This window comes from Ictidomys tridecemlineatus, chromosome 7 (genome assembly GCF_052094955.1).
Source record: "Ictidomys tridecemlineatus isolate mIctTri1 chromosome 7, mIctTri1.hap1, whole genome shotgun sequence".
In the NCBI taxonomy this organism is placed as follows: Eukaryota; Metazoa; Chordata; class Mammalia; order Rodentia; family Sciuridae; genus Ictidomys; species Ictidomys tridecemlineatus.
Window position 1 is genome coordinate 46,813,464 of NC_135483.1, and position 13,222 is coordinate 46,826,685.

At 33.1% G+C, this 13,222-nt stretch overlaps 1 protein-coding gene across 3 annotated transcripts in view; it reads left to right on the forward strand.

The window, feature by feature from the left end:
- Rmdn1 (regulator of microtubule dynamics 1) overlaps positions 1–13,222 on the forward strand; it is a 35,716-nt gene extending 22,494 nt beyond the window's left edge. For 2 of the 3 annotated variants that reach the window (XM_005328632.5, XM_013360106.4), the window contains 6 exons: positions 2,395–2,484; positions 6,319–6,374; positions 7,769–7,856; positions 9,613–9,643; positions 12,518–12,651; positions 13,105–13,222. In XM_005328632.5, the coding sequence (XP_005328689.1) occupies positions 2,395–2,484; positions 6,319–6,374; positions 7,769–7,856; positions 9,613–9,643; positions 12,518–12,651; positions 13,105–13,143 (438 nt within the window). In that variant the 3' untranslated portion in view covers positions 13,144–13,222. The remainder of the gene's footprint in view (positions 1–2,394; positions 2,485–6,318; positions 6,375–7,768; positions 7,857–9,612; positions 9,644–12,517; positions 12,652–13,104) is intronic. The other variant, XR_005737809.2, reaches the window with a different exon arrangement.

Below are 13,222 nucleotides of genomic sequence, written 5' to 3' on the forward strand. Positions count from 1 at the left end.
CCTTTCTTCCTTCTTCAGTGCATCTTATTATTATGTTACAACCATGAACTATGGTCTCTCACTTGGTTTCCCTAGCTCTTGTGAAGGTAGTTCTGTGCATCATTAGCTATTCAAATTGATATTTCTGTGGGCAGATGATCTCTCGAGGATCTTCTTCCACTGCTATCTTGTTCTGCCTCTTATAGGTGGATTTTGGTTCTTTTCCTCTGACTCCTTCTTTTCTTGGATTCAACTATACTTATATTTGTTCACATAAAATTGTTCAAAAATTCACCAATTTGTTCTTTGTTTCTTTGTTTATTTGCTGCTTTCTTTTTTTCAACTTTATTGCCTCTCAGTGTTCCATTTGGGATAGTTTTGTTTTCAAGTTCAATAATCTTTTCTAAAATGACTTATCTGATTTTAGTATCTTACTTTTACTTAGTAAACATTTTTGCCTTTTTTCCAGCTTCTTAATATATGAAACCAAGTTATAATAACTACTTTAATGTTTTGGTTTATCAGTTTTATCTTTTGTGTCATTTATGGGTCATTTTTCAATTTTTTTTTCCTCACTAGTCTTGTTTTCCTTCTTCTTTGAGGAATTTACTAGTAATTTTTGATTAATGCTTGGTGCCAGATATTGTGAATTTTACTTTGTTAGTGCTAAATATGTGTATATTGCTAAATATGTTCTCGAGGTGTATTCTGGAACATGCTTGTGTTATGCAGAAATAATTAGATCCTTTTAGATGTTGCCTTAAGGCTTGTTAGGTAGGACTAGAGCCTAAGAGAAACTATTATATTTGATCTATATTAATTTTTTCCACAACTGATATTCCCAGCCCTAAGGGAACCCTGGGCTTCTAATACTTTTGGGTGATTCTTCTCCCATTCTTGGATAGTTTATTCACAAGCAGGTCCTGATGTTAATTATGCCAAGTAGTCACAGGTACCTTCTACAGTTTGAGTTGTAGCCCTGGGCACCTTCCTATTTATCCTGCAAACTATAGCAGTTGGGGTGGGGGTGGGGGGTCCCCAGACTTTCACTGTTATCTCCTCAAAGTATGGAAACTGTCAGGCTTTATAAGTTTTTACCCGCTTGGAGCTATAACTTGGAAATCTTCTCTAGGCAGTAAAATGGAGCAGTCATAGCTAACCTTGTTTTTTGTTGTTGTTTTTGTTTTGTTTTGTTTTAATCTCTCAGGTCTTACTGTTGCCTGATATACAATATATTTAAAAGTCTTTTTTTTTTTTTAAGTGTTTCAGGCAGGAGGGTAAGTCTATTGTCCCTTCATTCCTAGACTATCTATTTGAAATAAAACTTTAAGGTGTGTGTGTGTGTGTGTGTGTGTGTGTGTGTGTGTGTGTGTGTGTATTAGATGCCTACAATACCTTTATTTTGTGTATCTTTATGTGGTGCTGAGGATCGAACCCAAGGCCTCACACATGCTAGACGAATGCTCTACTGCTGAGCCACAGCCCCAGCCCTGAAATAAAACTTCTTTAAAAATGCAAACTCATTACAGTGGACATTTTAGAAAATGAAAAAAAGTACAAATGTGGAAATAGAAATTACCAATGATATCATACTTCCTGCCATCAGTTCTTGCTAGTATGACTACTAATAAACAGAAATGCCAATCTAGTCAAGTGGGAAAATTAGGAATCATTCATAAGTTTTCATTTGCTTTGTATTTAGGTTATGGTTGAATGTATAGGAAATGATTTGTGTGTGTGTGTGTGTGTGTGTGTGTGTGTGTGCGCGTGTGTGCGCGCGTGTGCGTGTGCGTGTGCGCGCGCGCATGCATGTATGTTGCTGGGGATGGAACCCAGGGCCTTGTGCTAGGTGTATGCTTGACCACTGAGCTAGACAGCCCCCCCACCCCCTTGATAAGAGGTGATTTTATTCAGAGCCACACATATGGGAAGAGGTTAAATCACTGAGTTTGAAGTCCTGTGGGACACTTGTAGTCAACTCGATTTCTGCAACTGGATAACTATCAATTGTAACTATAGGGACAATATCAAAATTGACAATTGTGGCTGTTCCTAGTGTAACAATCCAGACGTTGGAGGAAAGACAAATCCCAAAAAGAGTATGACAAGATATATCAATAGTGATTTAATTACAAGTTTTTTTAAATGTATTACTCAGACCGTAGACATGATTCATTGTCTCCTCATTGTATTGGCAATTTTGTTAAATAATTCACTACTTTCTGTCTTGTATTATACTTTCCTAGACACATATCTAATCCCTCAAATCCTCTTTTCTTTGTATATTCTTCTATAGTTAATACAGTGCTCAATATATTTTTGTTAAATGAGAATGACCTTGAGGAATAAATTTTTCTTTATTGAATTGACTGTTAGAGAGTATGATTCTCACACCTTTTTCTCCCCTACTTTCAGTGGTATGCAATCTGCATTAGTGATGTTGGAGATTATGAAGGCATCAAGGTTAAAATTGCAAATGCCTACATTATCAAGGAGCATTTTGAGGTACTGACAAATTACTCAAGTTCATGAATTTAAAAAGTATTTTTCTGAATAGATTTATGTGTTATCAATTACATTATGTAGCAAACCATCTAAAACTTAATGTCCTAAAATTGGGTATTTATAAGTTCCATACTCATATTTCCAGCTATGTGGGGAGGCTGAGGAATGAAATCACCTGAGCCTAAGCGAGGACCAGCCTAGGCAGACAACCAGACCCTATCTTGAAAGAAAGGGAGAAAGAAGAAAGAAAATTTAGTGGTCCAGAGCAATTGACAGTTTAATTCATAGAATTCTGTGATTTAAAAAATTGAGTACTGTGGTGCTTCTGCCTTGCTTTAGTATGGCTAAGGTCATTTAGATGACAGTAGTCACCTGGAGCCTCAGCTGGGACTAGAATATTTAAGATGTCCTCTCATGTTTGAGAGTGCCTGTCCACTTGTCTTTTTATCATGGTATATCCTAAGCTTCTCTCTTTTTTTTTTTTTTTTTTTGTTGGTGGTGCTGGGGATTGAACCCAGGGCCTTGTGCATGCAAGGCAAGCACTCTACTAACTGAGCTATATCCTCAGTCCTAACCTAAGCTTCTTTATTGAATGGTAACTGGCTTTCAAGAATGAGCATTCCAACTGAAAGTTCCAGTGTACAAACTTATTAAATTTCTGTTTGCATTACACTTGACTTTTTGTCAACCTAAAACCAGTGCCAGGGCCAAGCACAGTTTCTGAGTAACGGAACTAGTCACACAAGGTCCTGAATACCTGAAAGCATGATCTAATGTAATAGTCTACCACAACTGACATACCATTCTCAATGGTAAGCATTGTATTTAAAGATTATGCTCTATGTGTATATTATGCATGTATTTTAATAGTTTCCCTAAAGTTAATACACTTATTTTTAGTAAGCTTTTCCTTTGACAAAAATTATGTATGAGTTTGTATATTTCATAACATATACACAAGACTTGTTATCCTAAATAAATTTAATACAGAATTTTAGCATATTAGTTTCTTTTGTGTTATTGTAAATCACCTCAAAAAATACAAGAGAAAAACAAGGAATAAAAACAAAGGGATAGTGCTGGATATGCTATCTAATTAAATTCTAAAGAACAATTCCTAGTTTATATAACTACTAGTAAAAAGTAACATTGAACTGGATGGAGTCAGGAAACTTAGATTCTGGTTCAGGCATCAGTAGTAGATATAGTTAATAATTTGCATTTTAGAATTTAATCATTTATTTGTTTGATATTTGAAGATATAATTGGCAGCAGGTTTTTTTCTTTCAGTGGTATGTAAGATAATGATGTAACTTACCATTTTGAATATTTAGTATTAAATACACTAATCTCAGTGGAATTAGATAAGTTATTTAATTACTTTCTGCCTTGGGACATAGAAATACATGATATAACTTTCAATGTAGGTAAAGAGAGACTGCAGAGAATATTTTAGGTATACTTTTTATTTTATATTTACTGTTTTTTTCTTTTTCTTTTCTTTTCCTCTGATATTGGGATTGAACCCAGGGTTACTCTCCCACTGAGCTACATCCCTGACCCCCTTTTTTTTGTATTTTGAGACAAGGTCTCTAAGTTCCTGAAGCTTGTGGTTCCTCCCTTAGCCTTTCATGTGGCTGGAATAACAAGCATGCACCATTGCACCCAGCATAATACTTTTAACTTTAAAAAATGAAAAAAGAAAATAGCAAAGGGATTGTGGGTTGGCCACTTAACCTAGTATGTGCAAGGTAATCAGGCCTTAGGGAAAAAATGGGCTTGATTGTTTTGAGGCTTCATTAATGGTTTCTGTTCAGTGCTGTTATAAGCTTTGAATTCCATCTCCAGCACTGGGGACGCAGGGTGGGGGTGGCTTAAAAAAAAGGGGGAGGGGGAAGGTAAAGATTTAAACAAACAAAAAACTAAAGGGCTGGAGATGTAGCTCAGTGGTAAAACACCTGCCTAGAATGCATTGAGGCTCTGGGTTGAGTCCCCAGTACCACAAAACCAATTAATGTTTTGTATAAACTCTCATATTTTAAAGTATGAAAAAGATAATATTTAGTTATTTAGTATTCACATACTAAAATGATCATTTATACTACTTATTGCTATTTTGGATTCCATTATTATATCTAAAATAGCAAGAAAATAACATTTTTGGAGTTTTTGAAAGACACACTAATGGCAGGAAAAGATTATAAAATGATTTCTTAAAAATAGCTCCCCTCAACACCTCCCATAAGAGAATTAAATCCAAATGCCATAAGGCATGCATTGTGTGTGCTTATTTTTTCCCAGGCGTCTAGAATGGCATTAGGAGAATGGAAAAAATAATTACTCATATCATGTTTTGTTTTAGGAATTAATTTTCTAACAGAACTCTAGTTGGGAAAGGCTCTTAGAGAATAACTTATTTATAAATACTATAAAATAGTTTTGGTATTAATTATACCACTGTATTGAAGAAGTAAATGTTAAGAAACTGTTGATTCTTACATTACTAAAGGAAGGTTTCTGCCAAGTCATTGGTTTGCATTATTCTAGCAATTGGCTCCACTACTACTGCTGGATATTATATTATGAAAAGTGAAAACAGTGATGGTGTTGATAGAAGATATCACTGTACTAAACACTTCCTGTTACTTTACTGGCTAATTTAATTTTCACCACATCCCTATGAAAGGTGGTTTCTTTTTTTGTTTGTTTGTTTTTTGTGCTCTGTATCAAGCTCAGGGACTCTTGCATGGTTGGCAAGGAACAGCTCTACCACTTAGATATACTTACCCAGCCAGTTTGTTTTTTTATGAAAGAGAAAACCCAGCCACAGAATATAGAACTTGATGAAGTTAATCAGTTAGGCGTCATTTAGCAGTCTGACTTCTGAACCTCTACTCTTTTTTTTAATATTTTTTAAAATTTATTTCTTAGTTTTAGGTGGACACAATATCTTTATTTTATTTTTATGTGGTGCTGAGGATTGAACCCAGTGCCCCATGCATGCTAGGCGAGCACTCTTCCACTGAGTCACAACCCCAGCCCCTGAAACTCAACTCTTAACCATTACAATTATTATCACCAAACCAAAAGTGAAAATGTAAGTTTATAGAAAAGCATGAACTAAGAAGTCTTAATTTTTTTTAAAAAGTCTTTATTTTAAAATTAGGTTCAATATTAATCTGTGAGGTTTTCAGCATAGTGATGGCTAAAAAGTTTAATAATTTTTTTTAAGTTATTATCTAGTTTATACTTTATAGTAATTGACATTGTAATAGACTTTGGGAAGATTTTATCAATATATCATTAATATTATACATAATTATTCTGTTAATATATTTTATGAATAAATAATAATAAATTTTCCTCAAGGGAAGATAAACTTTGCATAAAGGAAACATTCAAAATTATGTACTTTCAGTTCTTCTTTTTGAAAGGATGCTTTTTATTCAGTATTCATTTAGGATTTGCTATAAAAGGATGTCTTTATTATAATTATTTTTTTAATCTAGAAGAGGAAAAGCATTGAGAGCTGTAGATTATTACAATTTTTAGAATTAGATTAATTTGTATATTTTGTTGGTTTTCTCATAATAGATCCTACTATCAGTTTATGAACCTTAAAAATAGTAACTTTAGTACAAGTCATTAATAGTGTATTAGAACACATTTTAATCATTTAAAGAATGAGGAGGGAGAAAGTGTTGACTAATAGAAGAATAAAAATACAGGGTTGCAGTTTTGTTTTGTTTTTTTAAATCATGGCTTCTTCAGTATAGTAAGGTGTTTACTGGTTTTTAGAAAACAAATATGGTTGATTTTCTCATTTCTTGATAGAAAGCAATTGAACTGAATCCTAAAGATGCCACCTCAGTTCACCTGATGGGTATTTGGTAAGCAATCTTTTTTAATGTTTCAGTGCTATTTACCACTATTGTAATTTATATTTAGCATATACAAAACAAGCTATAAAACATTTTAAAACATTCAGCAGAGTTCAGAATATTAAATCCATGTATTGTTAAAACAGACTAAATTTGATTATGATCATGTTAAACACTGCTATTCAAGTCACTTAGAAACATGTACTTAGACTAAAAATGATCTTAAAACTCTTTGTAGACCTCTAAATTCCCTTTCTTGGGAAAGACTATTATTCTTGGGAAATTCACTATGTTAAATGGTGATTGAATTAATCTTAACTACATTGTTATAGTAGGATACCTTAAGAGAGTCTTTGCATCTTCAAAATATCTTAAATATAGTCTTGATTAATCTGGGAAACACTATAATGTTTCCATTTCAGTGTGATCTTGTGTCCAATATGGGTTATTATTTCACTGATATGAGGGTACACCAATATGTTAAATATTTGTTGGCTCTGGTATATAGCTGACATATATGGTATATAGAGTCTATAGAGATGACAGGTTAGCCATTGTTTCCTTTGGATATAGTGTGCAGAGTTTAATATTTGTTTTTATTATCAACTGAAAAGGTAGGGCTAGAGATGTTGCCCAGTGGTAGAGTGCTTGTCTGGCATGCATTAAGCCTGGGGTTTGATTCCCAATTTGGGGGAAAAAAATTCTTTAAAAGGGATAACAATGTAAATAGTCCTATATCAGACTCTTCTAAAATAGAAGTAAATATTTTCCAGGATGAAGGACATATTAAACTACCAAGGATTAATGACAGAGGTACACTCATTATTAAGAAACATGAGATATAGTCTCTGCCTCAAGAAATTTAGACCTTAGTCAAAGATCTAAAACTTCTCCCCGCCTCCACTTTTATCAGAAAGTTGTAAAGGTCAGTTGTTTGCTTCACCCCTTTAAAAAAGGATTTAAATTGTTGGTTGTTATTGTTGTTCATGCATATCATATTTTGTCATTTTTCTTGGGTAAGTTTTTTAACTCCTTTGAATTTTCTTAATTTGTAAAAAGGAGTAAGGATCCTGTCTCATTTGTTATAAGGAATAGATGAGAGAGGTAAACATTTAGCCTACTATCTGGAACAAAATGAATACTCAGTGGTAGTGATACATTGTTACCATCGTTACTTATACTATTGCTTACTTTTTATATTTAATTATAAAATATACCCTAATTAATGGATCAGGTCAATCCTAGATAATTTAGTATGAATATTAACCAAATGGATATCATGTAAAATACAAAATGATTAAAGGTACAATAAATTTTTTTTTAGAATACTGTTGATGTTTAGTTCTTTTTAAGTAAAAAAAAAAATACAATTTGAATGTGTAATGCTATTTTATTTCCCTTAGGTGCTATACATTTGCTGAAATGCCTTGGTATCAAAGAAGAATTGCTAAAATGCTGTTTGCAACTCCTCCTAGTTCCACTTATGAGGAGGTAGTATGATGTCCTTTGTTAAGTTAGTACCTATTTCTTAACTAAAGCACCATTCTACAGTGTCCACACACATGGAGATCTTATTCAGTGAGGGACTTGAGCAAGTTTCTAAAGGCTTATACTTATTATTCATGACTGGTGAGTGCTTTTTTCCCCCTTTTAGGCAAGCAACTGATAATTCTGGTATATTGTCAGATAAAATAGCTCATGGCTGAAATCTGCCTTGATTTTCTATTTGAAAGCTATACCATATAAAAGTCAAAAAATAGAAGAAATATAGCAGCTGTTAGCTGGCTTGTATTCTGTACAACAACAGAGTCATTTAGGAAAATAGAGATCATGTTTGAATTGATAAGAATAAAGAGTATGAAAGCCTCATATTCTATTTTCAAGGCCTTTTGCCTTTCCTGTTAAAATGTGAAAGGGATACTAGGTAAACATCCTTCTATTTTTGCTTTTGCTTGGTGCTAAGGATTGAACCTAGGAACTTGTGTGTGCTAAGTGGGTACTATACCCCTAAACTACATACACTCTCAGCCCTGTGAAAACATCTTGAGTTAAGCAAAAATTTCAGTATGAAGAAATAGGCAATTGGAAAGTTCTTCTAGTACTTGTCTCTTAGGAGGTTGTTTTGGTTGTTATTTCATTTTTTTGTTTGTTTTCTTTTTACTCTTGGGACCAAATTATAGTATAAATTTGTTGTAAAGAATATTTAAATGTATAGCTAGAATACAGCTGGGAAATATTATTACTAAAAAGAATACATTGTTAGGAAAAATATATACAGTCAGCTCTACTATAACAAATTTTTATGTTTTTGAGAAACAAAATGTCTTGGATAATGCATTATAGGTTTTTTGTCTTTGTTCTTTTTATTTTTTTGAGACCAGGTCTCACTGTGATGCCTATGCTGGCCTTAAAATTGAGTTCCTCCTGCCTCAGCCTCCTACGTATGTAGAATTACAGGAGTATACCAGTGTGCTTGCCTTAAATAATGCACTGTAGAAATAGTAGTTTAAGTGGGACAAAAGGATTAGCAGAGAATTTCAGATTCACAGTGGGCTTTTTAAAAAAGTCACTGGGGGGCTGGAGTTGCGGCTCAGCAGTAGAGCGCTCGTCTCGCACACGCGAGTCCCTGGGTTCCATCCTCAGCACCACATAAAAAATAAATGAGTGAAATAAAGGTATTTTGCCCAACTACAACTAAAAAATAAATATTTTTTAAAAAAGCCACTGGTATGGGAGTTGGGAGTGTGACTTAATGATAAACACATACCTAGCACAAGCAAGACCCCAGATTTTTCCCCAGCACTATAAAAACAAAATCCAAACAAACCAATTACACTGGTGAAACCTGTTATTGCTCAGTATCTTCAGCTTTTGATTTTGAAATGGTTTTTACTAGAAGTCACTGGTAGGACTGCTAGGGTCAAAAAGCCAAGTAACGATGATGGATTTTCTTCTGTGCATGATAATTTGGTCAAAATTCTCAAGAGCAACTATATTATTACTAGAAGTGGTCCACATATGCTAATTCTCTGATGATTTAATAGTATTGTGTTCAGTTTGTCTATGTTAATCTCACTGTTGAAGAATAAGATCGTTATTTTAAGGTAATTTACTTCCTGACTTATATTTAGTATAGGAATAGATTATTGAGAAAATGCTTTTTAAAAATATTTGGTCTACTTTAATCCTTTTTCTTTTCTTTGTTTTTTTTTTTTTTTTTTTTTTTTTGGACTTGTGGTTTTAACAGGCCTTGGGCTACTTTCATAGGGCAGAACAAGGTAACATTTTTTAATTTCACATTTTACTATAATTAAAATTGTATGAATGCTAAATATGTAATAGGGATTTTAAAAAGAAAGATAAGTTATTCATTCTGTTATACTATTTTTTGCACAAGACATAAAACAAATTTTAAAGTTTTTTTGTTTGTTTGTTTTTGGTACAATGGATTGAACCCAGAGGCATTTAACCACTGAGCCCCCTCCCCAGCCCTTTTTATTTTTTATTTTGAGATGGTCTCACTAAGTTGCTGAGGCTGGCCTTGAACCTAGAATCCTTTTGCCTCAGCCCCTCAAGTCACTGAGATTACAGGCATTCGACGTTGCACCCAGCCCTTTTTGCTTTTTTACTTCAAGATATCATCTTGCTAAATTGCTGAAGTTGGCCTATAATTTGTGATACTCCTGTCTGTCTCCTGAATTTCTGATATTACAGGTGTGCACTATAATGCCTGGCTAAATTTTTTAAGTCCTTAGTTAATGAAGCTCACCTGAAAAAGAAAATGTCACTACTGGGAGGGAAAAGGAAAGCACTATTTGTGACTTCAGAACACTAGCTGCTTGCTACCTTCCAAACTACAGTGGTTTCTGACGTTGCTTCCTGGCCTCAAAGAACTCCAGAGGAAGTTTTGAAAGAAGCTGTTCTGTTTTCAAGAGCCAGCTGACTTTGGGGTTGTCTTTTGGGGCCAGATAGGGAATAGTTTACGGACCATGTCTCAACTGAAGCTTCTGTTTCTATAAGCTATTGCTGGGTATTATGCTGAGCCTTTTTATTTATTTATTTTTTATTTCTGTGTATACTGTATTTTTGTAAGCATTTTGCAAAGTGATGTTGTTTGTGTGCAAGAAAAAAACTGTCGGGCAATTTCTATTACAAGGATCTGATTTCATTTTGAAAGTCAGGTTTATCTTGAAATTTTTGTATTTTGGTTATGATTACTGGTTTGGGACATCTAATTTTCTCAAACAAAAAGAAAAATACCACTACTGAATTTAGAGCTGTAATTCAGGAATGGTTCTTAATGTAATTCAGCCTTTCTTTTGAGAGGATGCCTAGATAGGTTAAGTATTTTATTTGATATTATACAGTTAAATTGGACACACTTAAATGAGAATTCTGGTTTTAAACCAGGCTGATTTTGTTGAGTTGCAGAATATTCTTTGTGAAAAGTGTTTCTTGTTTTTTTATTTTGAAAAAATCACTAGCCTAACTGCTACAAGCCAATCCTACAAATTAATCCTTTTTAATACGAACAACATGAAAGTAAGGGATGTAAATGTAAGTTGACCATAAATACACTATAAAAAGCAATGTAAATATATTTCTATAAAATTTGATCAGAAGATTCAGAAAACAGTGTTTATTTTTTTTTTTTTTTTTTTTTTTTTTTTATTGATTGTTCAAAACATTACAGAGCTCAAGACATATCATCTTGAAAACAGTGTTTATTAAGTTTGAGATTCTACACATGTACTTGTTCAAATGTTTCATCATTATAGGTTTTTAAAAAACATTTTCTAAAAATTTCATTTGAGGGGCTGGGGCATGTGGCTCAGTGAGTGGCAGAGTGATTGCCTAGCACAAGTGAGGCACTGAGTTCAATCCTCAACACCACATTAAAAAAAAAATAAAATAAAGGTATTATATCTATTTACAACTAAAAAAATTTTTTAAAATTACATTTGAAAATGTAAATTATCTCTGATTCTTACTTTTTCATTTGAAAATAATCAGGTCATCAATACAATTGTTTTTGTTTTTGTTTTTTTGATCCCAGTGTCTCACACATGCCAGGCAAGTGCTCTACTTCTGAGCCACAGCCCCAACCCCACAATTGTGAGTTTTTCAAAAGTATTTAAGCAGTGTAATAAAGTTTCTCAACTTTGGATTCCTGTACACTGATAATTCTTGTCTTTTTTTTTAAATGTTCTCTTTTTAAAATATATATATTTTTAGTTGTTGATGGACCTTTATTTTATTAATTCATTTATATGGTGTGCTGAGAATTGAACCCAGTGCCTCACACATGCTAGGCAAGCACTCTACCACTGAGCCACAACCCCAGCCTAATTCTTCTTTTCTTCAAATTGAAAAAGTTATCACAAATTCCGTCAGCCAAGAATGCATTCCACTTTTTCTGTTAAAATCCTGTTCATCCTCCAAATCAGCTCAGGTATAATCTCTCAGATTAATTGCTTTTTTCCTTTGATTTTCTGTAGCACTTTGTTTTTGTGGTGCTAGGGATTGAACCCAGGGTCTTATGCTTGTGAGGCAAGGACACTACCAACTGAGCTATATCCTCAGCCCTTCTGTGTAGCACTTTGATCTTTAACTGGTAAAGCAGTTCTTCATTCTTACATAATGTGTTCATTTTTCACCTTTACATTGTAAATTCCAAAGGAAGAGAAACTTTCATTCTATTTCTATAGCTAAGTATAGCTGCCAGTCAGAAAAGGCTGATCAAATTTACATATCATGCTTTCATTCACTGATTACTAAATGTCCTAAATATGTTATTTTCCATGTTCTAAGCACTTGGGAATATAGTAGGGAAAAGACATTTAAAAAGAAAATTGCTGTTATTATTATATGTCAGAAGCTTCAGCTTCTTATCTGAAAATGGAGATACCTACTTTATAAAATTGTTGTGAAAATGATATGGTCTGCAGTGTAGTACCTAGCGCATAGCAGACATTCAGTAAATCCTGATTATTTTACAGATACTTGTTTGAGATAGGAACAAGAGAATACTAGTTAGTCTAATCACTTATTGACCATAAAATTTTTATTAATTGTACCAAAAAATTAAACATTTAAAATAAAAGCAAGACTATTTTTCTTGACCTAAGTGTATTTTTTCTTCTTACATACAGTGGATCCAAACTTCTACAGCAAAAACTTGCTTCTTTTAGGAAAGACATACTTGAAATTAAAGAACAAAAAGCTTGCTGCTTTCTGGCTAATGAAAGCCAAGGACTATCCAGCACACACAGAGGAAGATAAGCAGGTAAAATAGCTCTAATGTAGTAGTAGTAAGGTAGATCGATTTTCGTTGAGGCATTGTTAAATAAGGGTGAATTAAGAACTTTAATTGTCTAAATGCAAACATTGTTGAAAACACAGTAGTATTCACTTCAAATGTGAATTTATTTACAGTATGTTCGTTTCTACATAGTAACTATTTAGGTACTATCACCAAATAAATGTTAGCTGTTGCTTTGTGCAATAAAGAATTACTACCTTTGACATACAGATCAAATACATTTTTACTACAATAAAAGTCTAGGAATATGTACTAATGTGAAAGAATTCTCTCAAGTCTTATCCAATCATTCCTGTCAAGAAATTTTATTCTTAAAATCATCTATCCCAGTTTTTAGAAACTCTTAGAAATGAGTCTACTTCAATTTCACATTCTCTAAGCTGTACTGTTTGTTTATAATGTATTTTTCCATTCTAGGTACAAACAGAAGCTACTCAGTTGCTTACAGGTTTGTGAAAAGAAATGAGACCTTTCAGAGAAGAAAATACATGAAATACCCAATAAACATTGCCTTTTCTTTTATTTATAATGTTAA